A 26,660-nucleotide genomic window follows, 5' to 3' on the forward strand; every position below is an offset into this window, starting at 1 on the left:
AAACGAACGGGGCGAAACAGGAATACCAGGTCTACTTCCAGAGCACACTTTGGCAGAATCACAAGGATCACAGCCTAGAACTTGAACACGCAGCACCAATCGACTCTCAGGCATTCACACGAAATGTCTTCTTCCCCACAACCGAGCACCAACGACCTCCTCCGCGAAACCCTACCGCCTCCAAAAATCGGCGTCGTCATCTGCTCGCAGCGCCAGCCGCGGATCGGGGACCAGATCGGGACCTTCATTTTCCAGAGCCTCAAGCAGCATCAACAACAACAGCAAGAGCAAGCCAGTCAGCAGACATCTCCTGATGCTCAGCGGCCTTATGAGCTCTCACTGATCGACTTGGCGGATCACCCGCTCCCGTTCTTCGATGAGCCTGGCATTCCACAGCGCATCACGAACCCACAGGACTACACCCACGGTAAGACTCTCATATGAAGTGGCCGGCTATATACTTCTCCCAGTCGAAGGGGTAATACAGCGCGGTAGATCTATCCAGTCTTCGCCCCTTGTCTCGTTATTGGTCGCGATCAAGGGATTGGAAAGTACGCTAACACATGTACATCGCGATCAACGGCCAGAACACACCCGCGCCTGGTCCCAACTAATCACGTCCTACAAGGCATTCGTCTTCGTCACACCCCAATACAACTGGGGCTACCCGGCCAATCTCAAAAACGCCATCGACTACCTCTTCAACGAGTGGGTGGGCAAGCCGGCCATGGTCGTGTCGTACGGCGGCCACGGGGGAACGCAATGCGCCGGACAGCTGAAACAGGTCCTCAGCGGCGTCCGGATGAAGGTCGTGCAGAAGAGTGTCGGATTGGCGTTTCCGGGTCCCGGAAGGGAATTCCTCGTCAGGGCTGCCATGGGCGAGGATCTGGGGTTGGACGCGGCCGGGGAGGGACTGTGGGCTAATGAGGTGGGTGAGGTGAAAGCGGTCTTTGATGAATTGGTGAAAATGTTACATGACGAATGAGGGACTGAAGGGGCAGAAGAGGTCCGGCGGATTGCGGTGCAAGTATATATACTTTGTAGCACCGGTGCACGGTATCTCAAAGGGTTCCAACGGGCTGCGTAGCTCGGACAACGGGGCCTTCATTGCCTGACCAAACTACAACATTTCCCCCGCTGCGCATGATCACAGATCTCTATGGAACTTGGGTTCTCCTAGCTTCATCCGCCAGTCTTCTCCCTTGAAGAACAACAGCAGAAGCGGCAGGAAGAAAGCCACATCAATGAATGCCATTGCGACCCACGCATTCAGCACTCCGGACTCTTCAGCCCAAGGGATTGCATAGAAGCCCATGGCAAAGGAGAAGATCTGTCTCGCAAAGTTCAGCAGCGAGCCAATCTCAGGCGATTGTGGTTTGTAGCACTGAAGTACATATATAGTTAGCGAACAATATGTGAGTGGTCAGCATTGTTCCCGAGCAGATTGTCTGACTCACCTCTGCGGTATACGTGTAGACGACGGTGGTGGATATCTGTAACCCAACACTGGCAATGGCGATTCCAAATGCCACGCCGATCCAGTGCGTTTCCCGCTCGAGGCAGACACCTTCGATGATGATGCCAATCGGTGTGAGTATGAAGGCGGGGAGTACCGCCAGCAGTCTATCCTCGGGCTTTCGTTCGCCACCTCTTCTTATTGCCCTCCTCTCACTCACCCAATCTGAGAAGCCGCCTGACATAACCTCGCCAATGATGCTCCCAACCGTGATGGGAACTCCAAGCAAGACTCCAGTCTGCTGGGGTTTGAAGTGGTAGATTTTGCCGAAGAGGTTTGCACTGGTGATGATGAAGAGGATACTGCCATACGCAAAGGACACCGCGTAGGAAATTGTGGGAAGAAGCACACTCGGGTATTGCAGCATCTGAATCGGTCGAAAGAAGTCGACGATGCGCAGACGCCGCGTAGGATGAGCCTTGCCTTGCATCAGCATATTTTGCACCCAGGTCCGTCGAGGTCGCGCAAGCGCTTCGGCCGCGCGGGAGTAGAGCGTTTCTGGCACGGTGAGGGTGAACAGGACGAGGACAGCCGCTGTGAGTATCGCCGGAATGTAGAAGCACCAGTGCCATGTCAAGTCCTTCTCAATGTAGCCACCGATGATCGGAGCAACGTGGCCTCCGAGGATGAACGAGACAGTGTATATTCCCATATAGAACCCTCTTTCGTGTGTAAAGAACAGATCGCAGACAGTGGCACTGCCTAGTCCCAGCGGAACGCCCCCAAAGAATCCGTTGAGGGCGCGGAATGTCAGAATTTGTCCGAAATTCTCTGATTTTCCCGATGCCACAGACATTGCTATGCTTATCGCAACGGTGATGATGTACACAGGTCGTCGTCCGTAAACATTAGATATTGGATTCCACACCATCGTAGACACTCCTACACATGCAATGAAGGTGCTGGTCACGAAGGCTGTTTGCACGAGGCCTCTATGGAGGAAATTCGAGAGAGGTACAAAAGCCGGGGTCTGGACACATTGTTAATTCCACTGCTGCGAGCAAGAATCTTGCAATGACAATGCCTTACTATCAATGATGCGCTCAATAGTGCCAGGAAGGACAGAAGAGAAATCTCAGCAAGGACAACCCACTTGACCCAAAGTTTCCACTGTGTTTGTTGCCTGTTAGCATATCTGGTTCCTCAATCAATTTGGTACCTTTGAAATGCAAATACAAGGCTGACAATAGAGGACACTTACGCACATTCAATGGATCCAAAGGATCTTCTGAGGGCTGTGGCACGAGCGGAAGGCCATGGCTGTCACGATATATGACAGACCCCCCTGAATTGACACGTACATCGTCCTTGACAATGTCCGAGCTGCTCGTGCTCTCAACGGTCGCCACTTGGGGCTTCTCTATCGCAGTCATTGCGAATATTGATGGTCCAAGTTGGGAGGTTGGCAATGAGAGCGGGAAGCCGTGAGGCAGATAAGCCGTGGTGAGCCACTTCGCTTGCGGACCGAGACATTTCAGAGGTACAAATAATAAGGACTGCCCAACATGTGTCGAATTGCTTGCCGGTAAGAGGTCGGGGAGTTAAGATAGACCCCCGGGAAGCTGGGGTATCAACTGTGGAGACGCGGAGAATCCTGGGAGATTTGCAAAATCCTACATTGCCCAATCAATGAGGCCTCAAAGTCTGGACGCCTCGCTAGCCCCCTGAGGCCGCCGCCGAAACGACTAGGAGCAGTTGGTGCTTGTGAACCTGTTCAGGCGACTCCACTGTGCACGGAGAGATACCGGCCGACTCATAAGAACACAAGAGTGCCTTCATTCCGTGAGGAGCAAGGCAACGTGCCTAGTGGGAAAGGACCTTGAAGCTAACCTCGACTCCTGTCATATGTTGTGCCAGTGTTGTCTGAAACTCATTGCGCGATTTCATGTTGAGCATTGACGTCCCATGACCACATTCCGCATCCCAAAGAAGAGTAAGACTCGAGCTGAGTCCCTAGGTTGGTCGTCAGATCTTGGGTGATGTCCCAAAATGCAAAAAGGTCCGGGTGCACCAGGTCGTCGTAGCCACCATCGTCGTTGGCCGAGCCCTCTAGAACAGGAGATGAGACAGTTCCGGTTTGCGGTCTCGAAGAGCTTACGCCGCGTCGTCCCTCAACGAGCAAGGACCTGTCCATGAAGCTGAGAAGTTGCTGGAGGAAAGTGTAAGCGCGTTGTGCACATTGGTGGTTTGTGGACATCTGCCTGATCATTTGCATTGCACGATCTAGTTGGGAAAGTGCTCTTTTGTCGTCTCGATATTCTGGATCCACGACATGTGATACAACAATTAATATTGCGTTGAATACTGCATCGCAAGGTCAGCCCAAGGACGAGATATCAAACGAAGAGGCCATCGTACGATAATAGAGGTTGAACCAGCTCGGCCCAAGAGCATGTTTAGTCTGGTCATATCGAAGACCAACCAAATCGATCGTTTCCTCGGCTGTCTGGACACAGATTCGTCGACTGTTTTGAAGCATACTGCTTTTGAGAGTCTCAGGATGTTTCCATGCTTGCTCGGTTTTGGACAGGAGACTGAGTGTGGAGGCGAGGGACTGTCGATGAATGAGGATCCTAACCATATTTGCTCGGAGAGCTAGGATAAGACACTTGTCGTCTTGCACGGTCATATTGCCCCGGACTTTGAGATTTGGGGGAACGCTAGCATACCACGACTCAAAGGCTTCATCCAGCTGCACCAGAGTTTCCAAAGGGGGCTCGGCACAGGACGCGGCAGACTCAAGTAATCGATACAGCTTGGAGACTTGGATTGAAAACGACATTGTCGACGGAGCCTCAAGACTGGGGAAAAGTAGCCTGCTTTTCTGGATACAATCGTCGTCCAAATCTTCTGGAAGTGGGGTATCAAATGTTGAAGATGAGGTCGCTGCTGGTCTACCATAGATCATACTCAGCAACTGGTCTAGACCATAACAGGCGTACCATACGCGTTTTCGTGTTTCTCGCATGATACAATCGAACTCCTCTCCAGGCGCCCGATGAAGCTCAAGGCCGTATGCAATCCTAATCGCCAGACCAAGTACATTCCAGCACTCTGAAGGAGAACTGGAACTTTGAAGATACCTGGCACCTAGCAAGAGGATTTGGACCTTCTCGATTTTCCAGTCGAATAGGAGGGTAGGACCGACAAGGGCCATTGCTATGTCGTAATAACCCCTTGTACTAGAGGCCGACGATTCCGTCCGGTGTCGCTGGTGGGAAGCGGCTATGGCCAAAAGCATGTTCATGATTGCCAGGATATATCTGTGTTCGGACCGGTACGCTGTGTCACCGGCAATGAGTCGGTCGATCTTCGCCAGGAGGGTAGGTGCATGAAATATGGGCGACAGCTCATAATGAAAGTCAAAAAAGAGATCAATTAACTCGCGACAATTCGGTGGAAGAGTAAAAAGGTCCGAGGGCGTGGAGAAGCATGGAGGATCGCGTGGAGATGACAGAGACTGTGCCTCCAGTTTGTTTGAATCTGCGCCATTCATAGCATTTAGAATCAGCTGGGTGAACGAGATGCCCGAGTATCCCCCCATAAATATCTCAGGGTTGGCGGATATGAGGATAGATTGTCGCTGTTGAACAAGAGGCGGTGGAGAAGAATACGCCTGGCTCCTCCGTGAGTGCTGGGCCAGGGACGCTGGTTGAGCTGGTTTGCCATGCGCCCGTGTTTCCTGCTCCTCGAACTTCCTAAGCCTTTGCTCCAGAGAACGAATGTAGCTAAGGTCGATTGGGCGTTAACAAGCTAATCCGTCGAGTGCTTCATCGGTGTAAGTGAGTCACGTACGCTTGCGAACTCTTTGGTATTCCCTTGAGCATATCATCATCAACCTGTCTGGACACAATGTGATCACACTTTGTCTTTCGTGATCGACACTCGGGGCACGCAATCGCGACTCGTTTGCGCTTCTTTGGAGGGGCCCGTGGCTCCATTGAAGTTATGACTTGGCTGAAGCAAAGTAGGGGGACCTGGGCGATGGATCTCGGGGGGATGTTGGATGGTATGGGTGGCTCTGGTCCATCACAGCATTTTCAGAATAGGCCCGAGTTGTGGATCTTGAACTTTGGATAATACTGTAGCGTCACCAGATAAAGAGGCACTCTAGGAAATCATTGAGGTATAGGTACAGCAAGATTAAGAGAGGGAGAGAGAGAGGGTGAGAGTGAGAGACTAGAGGGAGCGAGCGTATTGAAGCGCCTAGATGAAAGCCAGACTTCTTTTGTCAGACGGTCATTTGAAATACATTTTGGGATTTGTTGAAGTGAACCTTGTCTTGTCTCGTACCTTGTCAGGCTTCTAGATATTCTATGTCTGAATCCTTCAGCGCCTACCTACACTGCTACAGTACCAGGGACACGCCTAACACCTCTATTTCCTCCTATCCCATCTCCGTCCTCGCCTTATCGTATCCCAGGTCAATATCCTCGGTCCATACCCATTTCATTCGGTCCTTCAAGCTATCGCGCACGATTGGCAGACACTCCTCGTACGACTTCCCCAGCATCTCCTCCGTCTGCATCTCATATACTTGACCTGCTTGTCTGGCTGTGGCTTGAGCTCTTTGCGCTCGCGGAAGACGGACATTCTGATACAACTGCATCCATCTTTCAAGACCCTCGCCCTTGTGACTGCGAGAGCTGAGATAGTCTCGCAGTGCTCGACCGAGAATGTACCCATCTTCGATGGCTTGCCCTGCTCCTGCGCCTGCGGTTATGTTTAGTCTCTGCATTCTACTGATGTCGAGGAACGAGAATCCTACCTTGATGAGGAAGCATCTGTACCGCTGTTAGCAAGTCGGCAATCTATGCGGCAGAGGGGTTGAAAACTTACAGCGTGAGCGGCGTCACCCATGAGGACAACCTTACCCCGAGCAAATACCCATTGCGGCAAAGGTTCCCTGTCATTCAAGACCCATTTTGAGGGATGCTCAGGCATATGAGAGATCACCTCTCGGACAGTTTGGTCAAAGTCCTCAAAGTCCTTTGCCAGATCATTCTTCTCCCCAGTGGCGGTCCAGCTCTCCTTTAGTCCGCCCAGCTTCTCTTCTTCTATTGCGACAAAGGCGACAATGTTCAAAAGCCTGTTATTACTGATTGGAAATACCAAGAAATGTTTATCATTCCCCAACCAGCTGACGGAATAGGTTGGAAATGGCCAATTCGATTCGAGCTTGCTGATTGGTACCAGGCCCCGATATGCGATTCTTCCCCCATAACGAGGACTATCTGAGCTGAATTGTGGTCGAAGGTTTGAATGGATTCCGTCACAGCCAACAACCAAATGAGCTGTGGAAGTGCTGCCATCCCGAAAATTCAAGGTGACGGTCTCGCCTTCGTCCTGAAAAGCTGCAGTCAGAACAGACACAAGGTTCGTGGATGGATGTGAAGGACACTCACGGTAACATTGACACAAGACTTGTTGGTATGCAAGGTCGCAGCTTCTCGAGCTTTAATCGTGTCAACCAGGAGATCCAAGAATTCTGCACGATGGACCGGGCATTGGCGAATTTTCTCGCGGTCATTGACCGGTACTGTCACGATGTCTGCTCCAGTATCATACCGACGAAAAGATATCCAGATACCCTTTCGGTTTCCAGCAATGCTGTTAACGGCATCCCCAATGCCGATAGAGTGAAGCAATCTTGCTGCATTGACACCAATGCCAATACCAGCACCAATTTCTTTATACTGTGGTGCTTGCTCATAGACATCAATTTTGATGCCTTCGCCGGCACAGTGGTGATGCAGTGATAGAGCAGCACACAAGCCTCCAATACCACCGCCGACAATAGCTACTCTGAACGGAAGACCCTGGGATCCCATTGCGGCCGATCAACTTGAGACGCCCAGGACCATACGTACCAACGAAGTTCCTGTGCTTGGCCTGGGACCAAGCGATTACAGGGCAAATAGATCGCAGCAGTCCCATTTTATTTGGCATTGGCTCCAAGAACCATTTGACAGCTACTGCTGCTGGATTCGACAAGCAACAGCAGAAGTGTCGGGGAGAATACTTAACTCCCCGAAGTGGCTTCTGGAGCAACTCCTGTTGGCGGTCATCTACTCCGCACTTTGCCAGCCATCTCCACGTCAAAGCTTCATGCCATTACATATTGAGGTCCTGTGCACTATACAAGTCATTGGCTACTGAATGCATCCATTAGTGAAGACTGTGTGGTTGTAGCTGCCGACTGGGACTGCCGGACAAATGGCACATCATTTCCTCTCACGCCCAGACTGGAGCTGTTGGACAGGTGGTATAAAATCCTAGGATTACGCCCCCGTCCCGATAACCAAGGTCGGAGCACCCGACTCATTGTTCCCAATAGTTCTCGCTTACTAGTTACTCAGAATGAAAGGCAAGATCGCCCTGGAAGAGTGCTGGACCATTCCAGAATCCTTCCAGAGCTTCAACCCGAGCCAGTTTGCTGGGAAAGGTGTTATTGGGGATGATCTGAATGCAAATCTGGGCGATGTCCATGGAAAACGTCTTCGGGAGATGGACGAGAATGACGTCGAATTCATGGTGCTGTCCCTCAATGCTCCAGGTGTCCAAAATATTACCGACCCAGCCGCCGCTGAGAAGTTGGCAGAAGTCGCCAACGACAAGATTGAAGCCGAAGTTCTGAAGAACCCCAAACGTTTCGCAGCCTTTGCCGCTCTGAGCATGCATGATCCTGCACAAGCCGGACGAGAACTGCGTAGATGCATGACAGAGAAGAAGGGCTTCGTGGGTGCGATGCTCAACGACTACCAGAGTACTGGAGCAGATGGGAATACGATGCTTTTCTACGACGACCCAATATATGACGAGTTCTGGAAGGTCGCGAATGAACTGAAAGCACCTGTGTATCTCCACCCCCGAACGTCCAGCCCCCTGATCAAGGAAATGATGTGGAAAGGAAGGCCGTGGCTAGACTTCTCGGCCTTGGGCTACGCAAATCGACTGAATATGCACACTCTCGGCATCATCACTGGTGGCGTTCTTGATCGCTTCCCGGATCTGAAGATTATAATCGGACACATGGGTGAACACATGTAAGTTGTTGTCGTCATTTGCCAGCCTACCCTTCATGACAGGTTGAGGAGCTGAACCATTACCCACTCTTTGTGCAGTCCATACGACCTCTACCGTATCGACCACAAGCTGGACCGCAGTCGTTTTCCCAATATGCCAATGCGAAAGGACCGGCTTGTACGCGATTACTTTGGCACACAGGTCTTCATCACAACCTCCGGCCACTTCAGCACACCTGCGCTGATCTGCGCCATGACTGAGATCGGGGCCCGAAGTATTTGCTTCTCGATTGACTACCCTTTCGAGTCCATCCCGAATGGATGCTGCTGGTGGGACGAGCACGTGAGTCCAGTAGTCAACCAACATGATTATGTGGATATGGGCAGGAATAATGCGCTCAAAATCTTGCCGAGGTTGACGGAGAGCATGCATGGACTGAAGGCGATGAGCCCATCAGAGTGTGGAGTGGGCGGACTCAGGGCTTCCGATGGAGAAGTGACGTTTGGGATGTACAACAAGGACTACAACAAAAGGGGAAAGAAAGTGTATTCGTGAGAGATAGAATAAGAGGAGAGAGGGTTCTTTCGCACAGCCCACGACCCCCTAGGTGATAACAAGATTGCTGTTAGGAACGGCCTATGTAGATAGGCAGAGGGTAGCGATAGGTAGCAGGTAGGGTATAGGTACTCCTTGATAGTACATCTTAACTAAGACTCAAAGCATGAGGGAAGGAAAAGGAAGCTTCCCTCAGACGATGAGCACGCGGTGCTTAAATAATAAAGGGTTTGTCACGTGCGCAGTGTGCTTAGTGGTTCGTGACACATCGTCACCCTGTTTCTGGAAAAGGGCGCCGCGATCAATGCCCAGATCTTTTGTTCAGCTCAAAGGTCTTGGACTCGCTACGCCATTACATGAAGCGGCAATGCGAAAAATATTTGACTTGTCCAGCTACAACAGGAGAAAGGCGCGGACCCCAAGATTCCAGATACGCTGGGCCGACTACCGCAACTCGAGATTTAGGTCACTGTAGATTGACATCAGGAAATGCAAATTGAAGCAAGATTCTCAACCTTTCACCTTTCTTTTCGACAACATACATCCTTCACATGCAGTGCTAATTAGTGTTTTTGGTTTCCGTTTTAGTTTGTGGATGTGGCACTGGTGCAGTAAGTATGGCACCTTGATTCACTCCAAGAGACAGCAGGTGAAATGGCGAGTTGCTTCGGTCCGGAGATGGAAATGGAAGATAGACAGGCGGACATTCCGACTCTTAGAATCCCTGGTTCAGGTCGTCATGGCGGTGTCACACTTCGTGTGATGATTCTGTTCTTGCGTCCCCACACATCGGATAGATTTGCCCTGGAAACACGAACGGGGGCAGCCGATATTATACGATAGAGGAGAGATCGGGTCCCTCCGCAGCGTCGCCTCCCTCGGCTTTGTTCTTCCGGGCTCGCTAAGCACTTGCTTTTCGGGAGCACGCCCCCAGGCACCCACCAGGGGTGCTTCAACTCTAGGCCCTATTGTCAAGAGCTCCAATGGGCTTTCGGACGCCAAGCTCCAGGCACTTCAGATTATCGATTCGCTATTCCTTTCCTGAGAGCTTCTCCCTCTGTCCTCTACCAGACCGACGAAACCAGCGCCCAATTACCTTTTCAGCCCGGTGGGAGAGCTTCCTTATCGCTTCCAAGGAAAGAGAAATGTGAATAACCTCTGATTTTGTTGATAACAATTCGCCTAGGTGGTCGCTTATCGCACATCGCACAGGGCAAACATTGGTTCCTGACGGAGTATCTCGGCTTGAGCTAGCATTTTCGTCAGAGCTCTCGAGTTGAGCCACAGCTATAAAGGGAGAGAAAGAAATGAACAGACGGGCCTCCTTTAAGGGTCGAGCATCTTGAATTTTTAACGTGCTACTGAAACTGACCCTGCCAATTGCTCGAGAACCCCACCCTCTTCTCTCTCGTGCTTTCCAAAGTCTTTCACAGCAGCTTTAGAGCTTCGACCTCAACCTCCTCGAGAAGAGATGCAATTCTTCAAGTTGACCGTACCACTTCCACTTGTCCTGGTGTTGTTCACCTCATCTGCCATAGCCAATCCTTCCCGATTTGGCGAGGCCCTTCAACAAGCTCTCGACTCGAACCCACTGACCTTGGTCGAGCAACCTGTCCCACCAGCAACCCCCATCGCCTCTTCGTCTTCGTCATCGGTGGCGTGCGACTTTCCCCCCCGACCGACCGGCACCTGTGAGCTTGGTGAAATGATGCCCTTCCCCTACAATTGCACAAAGTTCTACATGTGCACCACCTTCGGCCCTATCATGCAGAGCTGCCCAAACGGTACCGTCTTCGACTTTGAGAAAACCAAATGTATCTTGACGAACGAGACTGTTTGCACCGGCTGTTGCATGAAGACCGACTGCGATGGAGAATGAGCTGCTTCACGGATGAAAGTGACAGTGATGGAGACTTCCCAACGCACCCAGGAGGATTCTAAGGACTTGAATGAGTCCTTCTCAAGTCATTGAGGCTGTAAGATTGGGTCACAGACCAGAGATCCAGGGGATAGTAGGTACTCAACGAGCCAAAGAGAGCATTCGGATCACCATCGTGCCATCCAAGCAGGTCATAACATCAATCAGACATATTTTAGTTAGACCCTTGCCGCCTGGACTGGGCAATCGTTGTCATACGCTTCCTTCTCTCCACAAAAAGTATTCAACCACAACTCTACCCTCCTTCAATACACTGTCAACGGCGCCCCAAGCTGCACCTGCGAATAGGCCGAAAGCCCGCATGCTGCGATGGCGATCCGTGTCCGCAGGCGATTTTCCAGGTTCCCTGGGCCCCGTCTGAGACAGATGCACCGTTGTGATGCAGGTGTAGCCGATTACGTGGGGCCCGATTAGGCACTTGGTGTGATGCTTAGAGGGCGCTCACGAAGCGCTCGGTGATGCTCAGCCAAAGGCTCAGGTATAGCTCAGGTCAAAGCGCCATTGGCTCACTCACTAAGATCAAACCGCATATGGCAATTAGGTCTTTCGTTCTTGAGTAATAGAGATACCTAGTAGTAAACTATACATGTGAATACGGTACGCAGTAGAAAAGTAGAACCAATCAGTGACGGCCAGTGGATCACTGGAAGATTTATACGGAAAAAGTTTATTCCGGTGGTTTCGGCCTTCTAGCATCGCCAAAGAAAGAGCCTTGCATCAGGCCTGAGTTGCATGTTTTCATTTGCCTCTACCCATTGGCAAGCCACGGACTGAGCGTCAATATGTCGGCATCACTCGCGCCTGAATGCAACGAGGTCAAAGAGTAAGTTTAGAGGATATCTTCAGCGTTTGCGACAAGATACTAATCCGCAGCTAGGAGATATGACAGCTGCTTTCTGAAGTGGTATTCTGAAAGTACGAGGCCTTTTTCTCTCGGCTGTTGCCTCTCCTTTTTTTTCTTGCCACCAGCTGATCTGTCTGTGCTTCAGAATACATTCGAGGGAACTCGTCCACTGATGAATGCGAGCCATTGTTCAAGCAGTATAAGAGTTGTCTGACCGTATGTGGGCTTCCCGGTCTCGCACTAGTTATACGGATTCCTGACCATTTGCAGAAAGCCCTCAAGGACAAGGGCATCGACAGCATGCTATCCGAAGCCCGAGAAGGCACAACCGAGACAGATGCAGAGCATTTAAAGCGATAGCATCATGTCCCCGCCTCGTTATGCGATACATGCTTCCAGCATCAGCAGCTCAGGACGATTACAACTATCAGATTTTCTAAGCATGCTTGGTTGGTCTTTCGACTCTACCTCTGCACCACGATATCACTCCTCAATACCCACTTCTCGCCCTTCTTGACCTCTTTGCCTTCATGCAGCAGGCAATCATCGCCGTGCTTGTGGAGGAGGGCCATCCCAGTCTCCAGTCCGACCACAATCGGCTCGGGAGGTCTGTCGCCCTTTTTCAGGGGTTCTGGATAGAACGCGGTCTCACCACCTTCGCATGTTGTAAGGTAGATGAGGAGGGTCCAGGTAGTTTTGGCAGGTAGCTTTTGCTCGCCAAACTGTAATTTATTGCTCTCATCATAATGCTTGTCGAAGAATTGACCCGGCCGATACCGATACACTCTTATATTCGGATTCAGCCCCAGCACCGTGCCTCCTAAGACAGCCTGATCTTCGAAGGACCTGACTAGATACTGCATGCCGGTGCACTCCCAGAGCATCTTGGCGAATTTCGGGTCTTCAACCTGGAATCGGTCATTGACTCGGGTCGCCTCCCCTCGCTTCGGCTTGCCCGGTGTCGTAGTCAAGGGTAAGGAAGAGAGGAAAGCCACGTAGTTTCGGCATAGACTAGACGTGAACAGGTTTCGGATGACCAAGATCTGTCCAGGGACGACTGTCTCGATAAATAGGTGCTCCTGGGGGACGAGAGGTGCTAGAGGAGGCCAATCTGGCAGATGGGGCTTTGTTGGCTGAACATTATCGCCCTTTGATGGGGGAGCAGCCTTTTGTTTGCTTCGCGGAGCCATACGAGGATGAGCACTACGAGTACTCGTGTCTCCGAATGTAGTTGGCTGGAGTGACAGATCCTCAGTATTTGGTCAGTTATGTAGGCCCAGTAAGATGGTGTTCCATCAAAGTTGGCGGGACCAAAGGTTCGCCCATCTCCCTACAGGGCCGAAATGACTGTCGGGCACAAGGCAAAACAAGGCCACAAGTCGACGAGATTGTCTGGCTCCTTCATCGTAAAGGACCGAGTCCCGCAAGATGTCGAGAGAGAAATTCCCTGCCTTGTACGGCCTGTGATTGGCTGGCGCGGGACTGCGCTGTCCGCCTCCCGCCCGCCTCTCTTCGACTTTTACTTTTCCCATGAGAACTTTTGATCGTTTGGAGATTGCGCCGACCCTTCGACAGCAAACCTGACGGACTCGAGCTTGCCTTTCAGGATCTTGCAGACCTCGTAATGTCGTCGCATGCCATTGCGACGTCGTCAAGAGGTCTGCCAGATCTCCCATCATGGACCGCTACATCGGATCTCCATGAGAACGACAGCGATCCCGACCGTCAAGATGAACAAGAACCACAGCACAGCAGCCCTCCCATAACGAGCCACCCTGCTTGGGACGACCTAGATGCTCAAACACGGAACCACGCTGTAGGCAATCTGCTCGCGGCTCTGACCCCCGTCGGTCAAGCACAATCCCAAAGCCAGACCGCAACTGCGCCCGCCAGCACGGACATGGCTCCTTTGCCCGACCAGGGTCTTGATGCCTCTCCTGAAGCGACGGCCACGGTCACGGCGACGGAACCAAGCAACGTCAAACTAGAGACAGACCCTGCTAGCCTGCTCCCTCCTCTTCCGCTACAGAATCCCGACGACTTTCTCACTGCCAGCGGCCTTCCTCCCCTGGCTCCTACTCTCTCGATGGATGCGTTCACACAACCCTTACCGCTCCCAATGGGACCGGATGGTCTATTGACAACCTACGCGAACGACCCTCTACCACCCACTACCTCTCAAATCCCCCTCCCGGAACGAAGGGAAATCGAAGCCTTTGCAAAGATTGAGTTTGAAGATGGGAACTACTACATCACCACCTATGCTTGTGAACTAGGCAGGGATGCTTTTGCCTACAGGGCTGCCCTTGCAAAAGCCGAAGAAGCGCGTCAGGCCGAGCAAGACCGTGCCCAGAGCTCGAGCGGCAGACGGTCAGGTCTCTCCGAAGGGATACCCCGACCTGGTGACAGTCAAGTCCAAGGGAGTGTCGTCAGCGAAGCCGGTGGTTTTGGTGGTGTCGACGATGGTCTGGGTATGGACAATGAAAAAGGAGAGGACGGTCAGCCCTTACACTCGCACTCGTCCGAAAGGTCTGCTGGTAGTGTCGTCAAACCTCAGGAAGTTCTCTACAATCCTCCTCTTGCTCCTTTCGACTACCACAAGATGGCAGAACGTCAAGCACAACTGGAGCAGGGCATCGAGCCAGAGCTAGACAATGAACAACCGGCGCCAGTCACGGCTGACCATATCCCAGACGCTCACAACTGTCCGCTCATTCCCATTCATGCAATGCGAAATCACCAAAAGTCTGAGCTGGAAAACCACAAGAGTATTTCACGGCGACACGTCAAGATTCAATGGGATTTCGACAAGGAGCGCTTTCAGATGAAAGTCATGGGTCGAAATGGCGCTTTCTTGGACGATGTGTATCTTCCGCGCGGTCAGATACGGCCTCTCCGTGACGGTTCAAAAATACAGATATCGAATGTTTGGATGACCTTCAAACTGCCGAAGCAAGAGTCTGAGTCGCCGAGCGATGCGTCAGGCCACGAAGAGGCTGATCGGACCCCTTCTCGACCACGGAGCATTTCCCCAATTTCGATTGAACAAGACAGGAGCGTGTCGCCCGCAAAGGCCGGCAGGGGTAAGACAAAGATTATCCTGAATACCATAGAGAAGCCACCAGCAGTGATTGCGGAACCTATTCTCGGACCTGATGGCCAGCCACTGCCTCCGAAAAGGCGAGGACCTGGGAGACCGCCGAAGGATGGAATCATGTCGACTCGAGAAAGAAAAGAACGAGAAAAGGCAGCTAAGCTTGCAGAAGCAAAGGCCGCAAATGGAGGGAAGACTCCGCCACCCATGATGCGAGGCCCGAAGCCTCCCAGACCAATCGCACAAGAGGAAGAAATTACAATCGAATCCAAGCCGGAGAAGAGGAAATACAAGAAACGAAAGCGGATTGGAGAAGACGGTGATATCATTCAGTCAATCGAAGGTGGTGAGGCCGATCTGCCTAGCGAACCCGAGAAACCGCCACCAGTCAAGAAAGCCAGGTCGAAATCCCCGAGTCCAGATTATCCCCCTGCAGAAAGCTTGACAGAAGAACAGCTTGCCAGGCCATCTGAACCCTATGCTCGACTGATCTACGACATCCTGCTTGATATCCACCCCAAAGCTCTTCCTCTGAAGCAGATCTACCGTGCCTTGAAGTTGAAATTCCCATTCTTTGTGCATAGAGTGGACTCCGAAGGGTGGCAGAGCAGCGTCCGCCACAACCTGAATCAAGAATGGAACAAGCTCTTCGAAAAGGGCGAGAAGGAAGGCAAAGGCTTTGCGTGGAAAGCAATCCCAGGAGCTCTACAACCTCAAGCGGAGAGAAGGCGGGCGGCCCAGCAAGCAGCCGCTTCCAAACCAAAACCTGCTCCAGCACCACGTCAAAATGTACCGCAAGGTCCTCCTCAAATGCTGAATTGGCAGAATAGCACACCATATCCTCAACAGAACGGGATGCCTCCTCAAGGACATGCTCCGCCTTTCTACGGACAAGGTCCACACGGATCCATGCCACCGCCTTCAAACGGGATGCCGTGGCCACCTCCACCAGGAGGAGTGCCACCGTCGGCCACGACATATCCTGCTGGTCAGAACCGCACTTTCTATCCGCCGTCGCAACCAGGACAGCCACCCTTCCCATCACAACCTGGAGCTTTGCAATCGGGTCCTGCGCCACCCATGCATCCCACAGGCCAGGGGCCGAATCCTCCCCAAAGTGCAATCGCAACACCAACTCCTACAGCAGTCCCATCCGTCCTCACTAGCTCTTCAGCATCCCGAAACATGCCTTGCACCCTCGATGGTCTTATAACCATCAAGAAGTTCGAGAGTGCCATGCTCGAACAAGTGTCTCCCGCAAGAGTCGAGCACTGGCAGAAGATATTTGCGTCGGCTACGCGAAGATTATTGCATGGCCACCCAGAGTCGTTGATGCCCGGCGGCCATACCATCGAAGAAGAGACGATCATGGGACACATTCAAAATTTCATCCAGCGTTTCAAGAATCCCAATTTCGCAGGATTCTCCCGCACTGGCTCGCCCGCGCCAGCTAGCTCGGTCAATGCAGGCACTCGAAACGGCACGCCACACGTTGCTTCACCTGTGACCACTACGTCAGGTCCTTCTCATACTGCTTCCTCAGAAGGTGTAAAGACCGCAGCGCAAGTCCAATCAGTACAAGGTGAACCCTCGGTGCCTCCAACGGACAAGGAGGGAGAGACTATTGAGCCTTCGACGTTGACTCCTTCGGCCGACCCTCAACCTGTTACTCAGGGAGCGACATCACAAGCCTGAAGAGAGATGCGCTATTGAATCTGGAGGGGAGTGGATCTCGTTGCTTTGGTGGTGATTGTCAGAGTGCAGGAAGAGCTGTCATCCTGATTTCCCTCTTTGTCTGCAGCATGGTTGGTAATACTAATGATACCCTCGGCGTTCAAGCTTTGTTCGACTTTGACTTCCCTTTTCAGGACTATGGATCATCTGGGCCCAGCATTCCCGCAGTGTCTCGGGTGAATGAATGCACAATGAGACGAAAAAGCGAGATGAGTGCATTACAACATTGGGCGATGTCCATGGATCGTCTCATATGACGTTACAGAATAGGAGCATTTCCCGCTACAAACTTCATGTTGATTACCAGTGAATGAGTGAATGATGTATCGATCCAAAGGGTCTGGCGATTGGCGCCTGGCGTCCAGGCTGTTCGGGACTTGATTATGGCGCCGCGTCGTCTCAACGAGCACGGCGAGCGGCGAGCGGCGTGCGGCGAGCAACTCGAGTTTTGGTCATAAAAGGATACGAAGCAGGATCCGGGACGTTTGAGAATGAAGTCCGCTTAGAGGATCCAGTGGCTGCATATACTGCTTTTCCCCAAGAAAAATTACGGATTGAACCGTTTCATTCTCACAGGTTTTTAACCAGTCAACCGCTTCAGTTCTGTTATAGTGCTCGAGTCTGTTCTGTTTACTCCGTACACCGTCCTTCGTCCATCTACATGTCATCACCCCGGTTTCCTCATTGGTTTCCCTCATCCCGCTATCTAGGTTGTATGGAAGCACCTTCGGTGAGGGACTTGACCACATCGATATGACCCCCCGAGTGTCGCAAGGTGTCGGCGAGTGAGTCTGGCCCTAGGTTCCATTTCTCCACAAAACACACCCTCGATTCTTGAGACGATAGACAGAGCCATCCATGGTAGAGACGTCCGTCTCCAGCTATACCGAGTGGGAGTAAGTACTCGTAGAATAGCTCGTTAAAGTGTGGGGAGCATTTGGAAATGGTGTTTATTATATCCATAATACCGAGCGGAATCCCAGTCAGTTGGATGCTTGATCTAGGTAGGTTACGTGGATAGATTGAATTTGTAACGTCCATGTATGTATCAATAGGGAGGGAGGAAGGGCATCCATGAACAAGACTGTGCACGGAGGTCAGCTGTATCTGGCTTTCTTTCTTCCGAAGACCACACCGAAGGGTGGACGCTATGTGTGTTTTCTTTCTTCCGCTCCTACCGGGTTGGCGCGCAGACTCAACTCTGACCATGTTCTTCAAGCAGATTCTGGACCACGAGGCGGGCGACGTTCATCCCTGCAAGAGCAGAAGTCTCCATGGTCGAGATGAAGGATTCCATGCCGGAGAGGTAGTAGACTCCGTCCGAGGTGCCGCGCGAGGAGCACGACTCAGTGGAGCACAGGGTGAAGTTATCAAACGTCGTCCGGGGCGTCTCGTAAGGGTAGCTGTGCCAGTGTTTCTCGTGGAGCCAAGTGATCTCAGACTTGGGGAGCTTGGCGAGAGAATCGTCGTGTTTGTTTTCAGGCTCCGGAGTGTATGGGAAGCCGAGCAACGACGAAAGGAACGTCCCCGTCAAGGGTGCCGGTGAGAATATTTTGTACAGATACTGTGTGTCGCGTTTGGCTCCGATCTCTCCGGATTCGACAGGCAGTTGCGTGCAGTTTGAAGTCGGTCCGCAAAAACTCCCATCTGTCTCTGGATGCAGAACCCGGAGCGTGCTTATGGACCAGAATCCGGCCGGGCCAACGGCATCGACGCCGCGATGCGAACCAAGTTCGTCTGACAATTCCGGAGAGAGTGTTGTGAGGACGGATGAAGGGACGTCTGCATTAGACTCGAGTCCAAAGAACGACGGGGAAAGACGATGGGGAGAGGTGAACAGGGTCACGTATAGCGAAACGTAGGGAATCTTCTCCGGCGTGTTCAGAGGTGGTGGTGTAAAGGCGATATTGGAAAATTGATATGGAGCTGCGAGGATGACCGTGTCGTACTCGTCGTTGTACTCCTTCGGGGGCCGTCCAATGATTTCATCATTTTCAGTCTGGAGCCGGAATGTCCCTTTCTTTTCATCCTTGATGACAGCGGTAATTGTTGTATTCAAGAAGATCTCATCTGCAGTAGTCCTCACCATCTCATTAAAGATTTGCCAATTGCCGTCCTCGACGGCCATTGCTCCCTCAATGGCCATACATACCAATGTTTCCAATCCGTGGATGCCGCCCAGGTTGCTCGCGTAGTTCACCCGGGTGCTTGCTTGAATGATTTCGCGAGAAAACAGATCGCCCACCTTGGCGTTCTGCAAAACCTCCTTCCCTGTTAAGCCGGTATATGCGTCCAGTCCTGTAGCTCCCACAGCCTCTGCTATCGAACGGAAGGGAAATATTGGTTCGTCGTAAAACTTCAAGAATTCACCGACGGCTTTCTTCGTCGCCTGCCGCGTCCGTATGGGTGCGAGTCCGTATTTCCAGAGAAGTTTGGCAATGTCCCACCATCCTCTCCATGATCCCCTGTCCTCATCGTCATCTCTCTCTGCTTTGAAAACGAAGTCTTTCCCATCCCAAATGCCCAATTCGTACTTTGAATCAGGTGCAGATTCATATATCTTGACAACAGAAGCTAACCCAAAATCTCGCGTCGCATTGTATAAAATATGGTTTATCTTGACGAATATGCTTGCTCCGAGTTCAACCGGGTACCGGGAGTCGTTTAGGGCATTGACCGTGGTAGCCCGGCCACCAATGTAGGGGTTGGAGTCGAAAACGGTGATATGTATCGGGGCATTCTCAAGAGGCGGGTAGAGCTGCTGGGCGAATTTGTGAAGGTGGTAGGATGCAGAGGAGCCACCGGGGCCTGCGCCGATGATGGCTATTCGGTGCGGAGGAGTTGAATCTGGGCTCAGTAGAGCCTGTGAATTCTCAGTAGCGACAACCAGGGATTGCAAGCGAAGGAAGGTGACGATAGTGTACGCCAATACAATGTGGTATAGCATTTCGAACACAAGTGTGCGTCTTAAAGATAGTGTCTAATAGAGAAAGCTAGTTACATGGCTCGTGCAATGATTTGGGGTTTCTAAAGAGGTAAGCAAGTTCGCTTGAGGGCACTTCTTGGGTCGCAGTTTGTCAGATGTGCAAGCACCTGATCGCTCGACCTTTGATACCCGCCGAGAAATCGAGTCATTGATACCGCAGTCCATAGCTTAGGGATAGGTTTGGTATATTAGCATCGCTCCGCTGCAAGACAGCATATTGATAGGTGAAGTGCGAATCATTCTGGACGAGGCCGATAGAACAGTCACGTGAGTTTTGTCCAATAGCATTTGTGTTTGGCTTACTGCCTTGGCAGCCACTCAGCCTTGAATTTTACGCGGGCGCGCACCAAAAGTATTGTCAACGCTAGTAATCGAGTGACAAGGTGATCAAAAGACAACAGACTTTATTTTCGTTGCCCTTACAGCGGCCACTGGAGACATCGGAGCTCAATTCTCAGTGCCTGGAACTAATAGGCGGTAGAGTTATCTATATTCTCAATCTTGATAGACGCTGTAGGCACTGAGAATTGAGCTCCGATGTCTCCAGTGGCCGCTGTAAGGGCAACGAAAATAAAGTCTGTTGTCTTTTGATCATCTTGTCATTAGAATTAGCGTAAACATTACTTTTAGTGCGCGCCTCGGGACACGTCGAGGCGTCCATCCTTTATCAACCCCTGAAGCCTTGGAATTCCGTTTCCTGGTTCCCCCTTTTTTACAGCTCCAGAACTAGCCAATAGCCAATGTGTCAATTCAGCCTCCTGCACCTTCTCCTCGTATTCACTTCATGATGTCGCCGCCCTCGCACATTGTGTGCCACCAGTTCTGGCCAGACTGGTGTCCTCTAGCAAATATTGCAATGCCAGAAGTGCTTGGCTGTGGTGGCTGTGGTAAATGGACTGGTCTGGGCAACCGAAACACTGGTTGACCCATTTCTATTGGTGCAGGATGAACCTGGTAAGTACAAGAAGGCTTCAAGAAGCTTGGAAGGGCTTGAATTATCACGGCAAGGCGGTAACATGGATGTGGATGTCCGAACTCTCCATTGGTCAAATGGTGCTGCAGAGCCTCCTGATCCACATCAGACCTACTTCCTGTGTTTTTCCATGCCACAAAGGTTAAGGGCAAAGGCCGACCATCAGTTCTCGGTACGAGGGACTCGGTACAGTTTGCAACAGGTATCCGTTCCCGGTGGCGTATCGTCTGTCGATCTGTCAACCAGGGATCCAGAAAGCACAGCCGCATCGTCGTCGACCGTTGTGATTCGACCAGCAAGCAGATATTCCCGATTCATACGTCTCAGCCTGATGCTTCGTCATGTTACCCCCTTGTTCGATGGCTTGGAGCCATAGTTCTATTCGCGTTATGTTGAAAAGCAATCAATATTGCACAGCCAAAACCCACAACTCCGTTTCCATTGTAGGGTTGTTTGTCTATAAACAGTCATCTCACCCCTTCCGATTGCCATGTCGCCTGTTTCAATGAAGTCTCTGTGATCACTTTTGCTATGGCTTTCTCCCTCTGTGTTACCCTGTTGAAGCATACCTTGCTTGCACTTCTACTTATCGTCAGCCTTGCGACAAAATCATATGCGGCAGACTTTGACCAATGTAAAGACAAAGTGCTTGTCGAAATAGAAAGAGGCACCATCGAAAGGTAAGTCTCCCACATCCTCCATCCCAAGATATTTGGGGATTCGTAAGCTGATCATACATGTTTCTCAATACAGCACCTATGGTTTCGATATTGTTTACCACGGCCCGCTTCGTGGCATCGATCCGTCGTATCAAAACGAGTCACTAGCCCTGACCGTCGATGGCTGCATTGCTGCGTGCGGCTCGGGTCCAGATCTGTGGAATGCTTTCACCGTCTTCCAGATTCTGACGACCTGGATTCTGCCTAGTGTTAGCCTGATTGCCCAGCTGCCATGGGAGTCGCTCAATACTCGCAAGAGGAGGAATCTCGAGGCATTGCTGAACTGGATAGGCGCTCCCTCTGCAAGCTTGACCACAACCATCTTCAACATATACATGATCAAGAAATGCCACGAAGTGGCCAGAGAGTCGCCACCGACCGCTCGAATGGACGACGCCATGTATATCTTGAGCTGTATCAATCAGTACCAATATCCTGGTGTGTTGCATGCCGCACAATTGGTAATGGGGGAACCGCACCCCATGCCGGTGGGGGAACTCATACTTCCAGTGATAAATCGCAATAGAGCACTATTGCAAGGAGTCTTCCGTCAGCTCCAGTTGTCTGTGCACAATCCACAAGCCGACGAACAAGTGCTCCAAGCACGACTTGCAGAGCTCAACGCCACTCTTGCGTACCACCTGCGCCTCAACCGAAGGAGGGGCGTATGGCCTCTCGCGCTCAACATCCTATGGTTCGGCGTCTCCTTGATCATCTCGGTCGCGGTAGCCTTTGCCGATCTTGGTGACAACACCACCGCACACTCGCTCGCGCTCGGACTTCTACTATCGTGGATCCCCTCGTTGGTGGTGATGGCCATCGTTGATCGAAATCCCACGAACTCGAGGCGGTGCCGGGAGCTCATCGAACGATGGTTGTACAACGTTGAACAGGTCGTTCAGGCAGAAGCCGACGACCTAGTCCTATGGAATAGAGCTCTCGAACTCCAACAGCCTGGATTGCTACGTCCATATGATATCGGGCATTTTGTTGGTCAGGGATGCTACCTGAGATACTGCGGCGTCGCCAATGCTGCGCTTATGCAATTAGAACGCGCGGGTGGTGACCTCAATATCCTCAATCTTGACGACCTGGCCGGTTTCGAAGCCGAGCTGACAAAACGGCCGTACTCGTGGTTCATCATATGGGCGTGCAGCGAGGTGATTGTTGGCGGTAAGTCCGTTCCCTTTCTGAATGCAGTGTCTTTATCAGGGCACGTGCTGAGCAATGCCCAATCTCGTCTATAGCTTTTGTACCTTATTCTGCACAACTTATCACTCTAGCTACGTGACAAAATACTGACGCTTGTCTTTTCAGTCAGTTTTGGCATGGCATTTATGGTGTCGTTCAATACACCAACGATAGGGCTGGGGTGCCGCTCCGGGCTCTACTTGATATGGTACATCCTGAGCTCGCTATCATGGCTCGTACTGCTGGCCATCCAAGAGCCATGGCGCTGGCTTCAACTGCTCATGCTGTTACCCAACCTGCTGGCGGTCTTGTCACTGTTCGTCATCACACTGTCCCAGGTGCTCGGCTTGCTGAACGGGTCTCTGTGCAAGTCGAGCACGTTCGGCAGCTCTGCGTTTGGCGGCTACATGGACTTTGAGGGTTCCCTCTTCTACCGCAAGGCGTACGATGTGACGGTGTTTTGGGCCACGGCTGCCGCCCTCGGATTTCTCACCTCGTTCACCGTCATCGCCTGGGCCATGCGGCGATGGAGCAAGAGCTCGCCGTTGTGGCGGATCCAGGAGAATGGCGGGCCGGAAGCTGGCGCGGATATCCCGCTGGAATGGATCAGATGAATGCGGCGTCCGCGATGAGTTAGGGAGTTAGTGTGAGTATATGTATAGGAACTCGGGAGGAGGGTTAGTGTTATCGCTGCGTTGTCTTTCGACCCCGTCATTCTAATCCAGCGAGACGACCAGACGTACTACCATGCTGCTCAAATCTGAGTCAACTTCGGAGGGTTCATTGTACTTATAGTAAAACAATGGTTGTAGGATCACTTTCGACAAACTTGTCTAGGGAAACGGCGTCACTTAGTACACAAAAGGCCGGCAGGGAAAAGGGTCCAACAAAGCGTTTTGCTCTACGAGGTACTTCATCTTCATCTTCCATCTGGAAACGAACTGGAAGGTAAACTGGTCGGGTTGGTTTAATGATGATTCTATTTCTATGTCTCTACAACAAGCCTCTAGACTGCTTGTCCTTGCACAGTTTCGCGAGCAGCTCGACATTATCCTGATCACTCCCCTTCTTAAACCCAGGCATCAAGGCCAACCACTGATACACTCTCTCTCTCAGCTCCTTCGGCAACCTCGGGGGCTCCTTCAGCACCTTCTCAAAAGCATCCACCACCTTCTGGGCGACGTCGTCAATCATGGACTCGCCAACCGTCCTCCCTCGAGTGCCTTCCACTCCAGCTTGCGCCCTTTGGAGGCTCGTCTTGTAGCCCACCATGGCGTGCGCACTCACACCCACCGTCCGTGGCCAGTTGGAGCTCATCAGGTTCCACGCGTCGCCCGTCTCTGCCTGGTCGCCCGCACCGCGAAAGTCCGTCCGGAGCACGACTGCGGGGATATCAGCCATTTTGGCGACCATGTACTCGACCACCGTGCCGGCATCTAACTCGGTCCCGTCGTAGGTAAACATGGCCATGTCGCAGGAAAGCAGAGCCCGGATGTCCTCGTCCCTGATGGAATGGGGGCTCTGGTCACGCTGTTCGAGATCCTGGGGTAAGACGGGGATGAACTTCCCCGAGGAGCACTTTTGGATGGCCTGAGCGAGGAGAGCATTGGTGTGGAGTTCGGCGATGGTGAATAACGGACCGGCGTGATAATATGTGTAAGACTTTGGCGGGTGCGAGATTTCTTGTTGGCTGGGGTCGATGCTGTGGGTGGCAAGCACTGAAGAAGGTGTGCCCGCAAGGTGTTCAGTCATGGCGGCAGATATGGATATCGACTCGTGTAAGGGGATATTTTTCTAATAAGGCTCGGTAGGAGAGCCCGAGCTGCAGGGAGAAAGAGAGAGAGAGAGTGTGTGTGTGTATTCAGGTGTAGGCGACCGGGGCACCAGGGTTAGCCAGGCTGCCAAATTTGTTGGTGAAGAAGAGGGCGGTAGGGATGGTGATGGTGGCGGTGATGATAGTGCTGATGAGCAGCATGGCGGGATTCATGGTGTTTTTGAGGCGAAACTGGTGGTACTGTTGCAATCAACTTTTTGGCTTACTAGTGCTTGACTGTACAAGTATCTAAGTGTAACTGCGTTATCCAAGGTGACATGGTGGGGGGAGACACACTTGGGGAGAGAATCTCTCCATTTATACTGGTGGATATGGTCATCACGCAGCTTAGGCAATCTAATAGCAGCTAAACTTAGGTAAAACTTTTCTCGTCTTGGGTTCCATGGGTGGTGTTGGGGAGGTAGTGAAGCCTAGGGCAGTGGACAGCAGGCGCTCCCATCTCTTTCTCCGGCTTGATTCTCTAGTTAAAGGGGGCCTCTGGCTGGTTGAATCGAACACGCTGGACTTGGAGATGCTTGGCACCTCGACGCCACAGGTTCACTTGACTTTAAACCTGGTATCACCTCCTTGATCCCATAAACAACCACCGTCTCCTTTGGCAGTCCTGCTGATCAGCTTGCTTAATTCATGGACTTGCCTCACTGAATCCTATCAGCCATCTTGTCTGTCCTCTTGTCCCGACCTGCGCCACAAACTCTGCATCCCCTCCTACTCGATCGCTCCCTTGGCCCAACACATCCATTTCAGCCTCGCTAAGAACCGAGGGTCGGTGACAAGGAGTTACATGGGATGAGTCCATTACTGAGACAGGGGATATCTGCTTGTTGCCCAACAATACTATATCGCCCTCCAAACCACAGACGGCTATATCGTCCTTGAGTTCGGTCGTTTTATCCTTGACACCTTGATTCGATTCCCCGCTCGAGTAACCTTACAAGGAAGATGACTTGGACCAAAATCAGATAAGCATTCGATACCCACCAGTCAGACCAGCAGGGCACGAGACAAAAATTAGATACTGGAGGTATTATAGGTCGGAAAGTCAGCAATTACTTTACAAGGTCCTGTACTGTAAGACCTGCCCCCATCAGGCTGATAACCCCTATTCCACTCTCCACAATACATTGCATATAACACAGCCTTACTGTTGTGTAGGCGACTATGTGGCCCTCTGACTGGTCAACTTGTCGGAGGTCCATGGCTATTTGGACAAAACAGAGAAAAGAGTCACGATTCAAGCTCTCGCGCTGTTTGCGTGATACTGATATGTTCTGGTATGTCTGGGTCTTATGGATTGTAACCCTTCCCCTGGTGGGCTCTTCTTTTTCTAAGCGTGTTCAACAGTACCTCGTCAGCACCTCGACACGCCTCTCCTACGAACCTCTCATAGGAGGAAGATACCGCCATCTGTCCTGATACACGTGCCCGTAACGTTCTTGTCCTTCAGCACGTACAGGAACGACTCCACTACATCCTCGACCTGGCCAACCTCACCTGTGGCGACATAGGCTTTCGAACGCTCTAGCGTGGCCTTGACTTTGGCCTTGTCGCCCAGACTGGCTTCCCAGAGCTCCGTGTCCACGACGCCGGGCGAGATTAAGTTGACACGCACGGGTTTTAGCTCGAGAGCAAGACCGCGGGTCATGCCGTGCAGGCCACTGGCGTAGGATGCCACCACGGCCCAATTGGGCAGCGGTTTCTCCGAGACCGAGCCCGTGGTCAAGGTGATGGAGCTCGCCGGGCCTGAGTTGAGGTAAGTGATGGCCTCCTTTGCAACGAAGAAGGGCGCAAAGAATCGGACCATGCCAGCTTGCTTCATGAACGGCAAGTCGACTTCTGCGAGGGGTTTGGCCGCGAGCGGGTCACCAGCCGAGAAGACCACATGGTCGAGTTTGCGGCCGATCTTTGAGAACAGGGTCTTGATGTTGGCTTCCAGCGTGGACTCGTCGCCGAGATTGCACGCCAGGCCCGTGATGGTGGCTTTGGAGTCTGGGTACGCGGACTGGAGGCGCAACACGGCCGAGTCGACCCTCTGCTGCCGCGACGAGGAGAGGTAGAGGTGGGCGACGTTGTGCTCCAACAGGGCCTCTGCCAGACCGAAGCCGAGCCCTGATGTGCCTCCGATGATCAGGACGGTGGTGTTGGCGAGCTTGTTGGCGTATTTGGGGGTCGCCATGGGTATGTATATGAAGGACAGCGGAGACAGGGACAGGATGTGTGTATGCGCAGTCAAGGCGTTTAAACAATTG

At 52.0% G+C, this 26,660-nt stretch overlaps 12 protein-coding genes across 12 annotated transcripts; 5 read left to right on the forward strand and 7 right to left on the reverse strand.

Annotated features, from left to right (window-relative positions):
• Positions 1-123: 123 nt before the first annotated feature.
• Positions 124-985, forward strand: AYO20_01926 (hypothetical protein; the record flags this gene model as incomplete). The annotated part of the gene is made up of 2 exons (XM_022640232.1): positions 124-427; positions 471-985. 2 exons carry the CDS (start codon positions 124-126, stop codon positions 983-985), a joined length of 819 nt encoding a protein of 272 aa, XP_022503732.1.
• A 162-nt stretch (positions 986-1,147) lies between these two features.
• AYO20_01927 (hypothetical protein) lies at positions 1,148-2,312 on the reverse strand (the record flags this gene model as incomplete). Its single annotated transcript, XM_022640233.1, has 2 exons — positions 1,148-1,384; positions 1,458-2,312. The coding sequence occupies 2 exons, from the start codon at positions 2,310-2,312 to the stop codon at positions 1,148-1,150; spliced, it is 1,092 nt and encodes a 363-aa protein (XP_022503733.1).
• Positions 2,313-3,386: 1,074 nt separating this feature from the next.
• Positions 3,387-5,457, reverse strand: AYO20_01928 (hypothetical protein; the record flags this gene model as incomplete). The annotated part of the gene is made up of 3 exons (XM_022640234.1): positions 3,387-3,820; positions 3,875-5,244; positions 5,312-5,457. The coding sequence occupies 3 exons, from the start codon at positions 5,455-5,457 to the stop codon at positions 3,387-3,389; spliced, it is 1,950 nt and encodes a 649-aa protein (XP_022503734.1).
• Positions 5,458-5,903: 446 nt separating this feature from the next.
• Positions 5,904-7,347, reverse strand: AYO20_01929 (hypothetical protein; the record flags this gene model as incomplete). The annotated part of the gene is made up of 4 exons (XM_022640235.1): positions 5,904-6,229; positions 6,285-6,300; positions 6,356-6,862; positions 6,922-7,347. The coding sequence occupies 4 exons, from the start codon at positions 7,345-7,347 to the stop codon at positions 5,904-5,906; spliced, it is 1,275 nt and encodes a 424-aa protein (XP_022503735.1).
• A 529-nt stretch (positions 7,348-7,876) lies between these two features.
• AYO20_01930 (hypothetical protein) lies at positions 7,877-9,097 on the forward strand (the record flags this gene model as incomplete). The annotated part of the gene is made up of 2 exons (XM_022640236.1): positions 7,877-8,562; positions 8,641-9,097. The coding sequence occupies 2 exons, from the start codon at positions 7,877-7,879 to the stop codon at positions 9,095-9,097; spliced, it is 1,143 nt and encodes a 380-aa protein (XP_022503736.1).
• Positions 9,098-10,568: 1,471 nt separating this feature from the next.
• Positions 10,569-10,976, forward strand: AYO20_01931 (hypothetical protein; the record flags this gene model as incomplete). The annotated part of the gene is made up of 1 exon (XM_022640237.1): positions 10,569-10,976. The coding sequence occupies one exon, from the start codon at positions 10,569-10,571 to the stop codon at positions 10,974-10,976; it is 408 nt and encodes a 135-aa protein (XP_022503737.1).
• Positions 10,977-12,344: 1,368 nt separating this feature from the next.
• Positions 12,345-13,070, reverse strand: AYO20_01932 (hypothetical protein; the record flags this gene model as incomplete). The annotated part of the gene is made up of 1 exon (XM_022640238.1): positions 12,345-13,070. One exon carries the CDS (start codon positions 13,068-13,070, stop codon positions 12,345-12,347), a length of 726 nt encoding a protein of 241 aa, XP_022503738.1.
• Positions 13,071-13,504: 434 nt separating this feature from the next.
• On the forward strand, positions 13,505-16,669 carry AYO20_01933 (hypothetical protein; the record flags this gene model as incomplete). Its single annotated transcript, XM_022640239.1, has 1 exon — positions 13,505-16,669. One exon carries the CDS (start codon positions 13,505-13,507, stop codon positions 16,667-16,669), a length of 3,165 nt encoding a protein of 1,054 aa, XP_022503739.1.
• A 1,234-nt stretch (positions 16,670-17,903) lies between these two features.
• On the reverse strand, positions 17,904-19,655 carry AYO20_01934 (hypothetical protein; the record flags this gene model as incomplete). Its single annotated transcript, XM_022640240.1, has 1 exon — positions 17,904-19,655. One exon carries the CDS (start codon positions 19,653-19,655, stop codon positions 17,904-17,906), a length of 1,752 nt encoding a protein of 583 aa, XP_022503740.1.
• A 1,543-nt stretch (positions 19,656-21,198) lies between these two features.
• Positions 21,199-23,191, forward strand: AYO20_01935 (hypothetical protein; the record flags this gene model as incomplete). Its single annotated transcript, XM_022640241.1, has 3 exons — positions 21,199-21,347; positions 21,421-22,559; positions 22,704-23,191. 3 exons carry the CDS (start codon positions 21,199-21,201, stop codon positions 23,189-23,191), a joined length of 1,776 nt encoding a protein of 591 aa, XP_022503741.1.
• A 379-nt stretch (positions 23,192-23,570) lies between these two features.
• On the reverse strand, positions 23,571-24,329 carry AYO20_01936 (hypothetical protein; the record flags this gene model as incomplete). The annotated part of the gene is made up of 1 exon (XM_022640242.1): positions 23,571-24,329. The coding sequence occupies one exon, from the start codon at positions 24,327-24,329 to the stop codon at positions 23,571-23,573; it is 759 nt and encodes a 252-aa protein (XP_022503742.1).
• A 1,466-nt stretch (positions 24,330-25,795) lies between these two features.
• On the reverse strand, positions 25,796-26,587 carry AYO20_01937 (hypothetical protein; the record flags this gene model as incomplete). Its single annotated transcript, XM_022640243.1, has 1 exon — positions 25,796-26,587. The coding sequence occupies one exon, from the start codon at positions 26,585-26,587 to the stop codon at positions 25,796-25,798; it is 792 nt and encodes a 263-aa protein (XP_022503743.1).
• Positions 26,588-26,660: the final 73 nt, after the last annotated feature.

Source organism: Fonsecaea nubica (genome assembly GCF_001646965.1).
Source record: "Fonsecaea nubica strain CBS 269.64 chromosome Unknown Scaff8, whole genome shotgun sequence".
NCBI lineage: Eukaryota > Fungi > Ascomycota > Eurotiomycetes > Chaetothyriales > Herpotrichiellaceae > Fonsecaea > Fonsecaea nubica.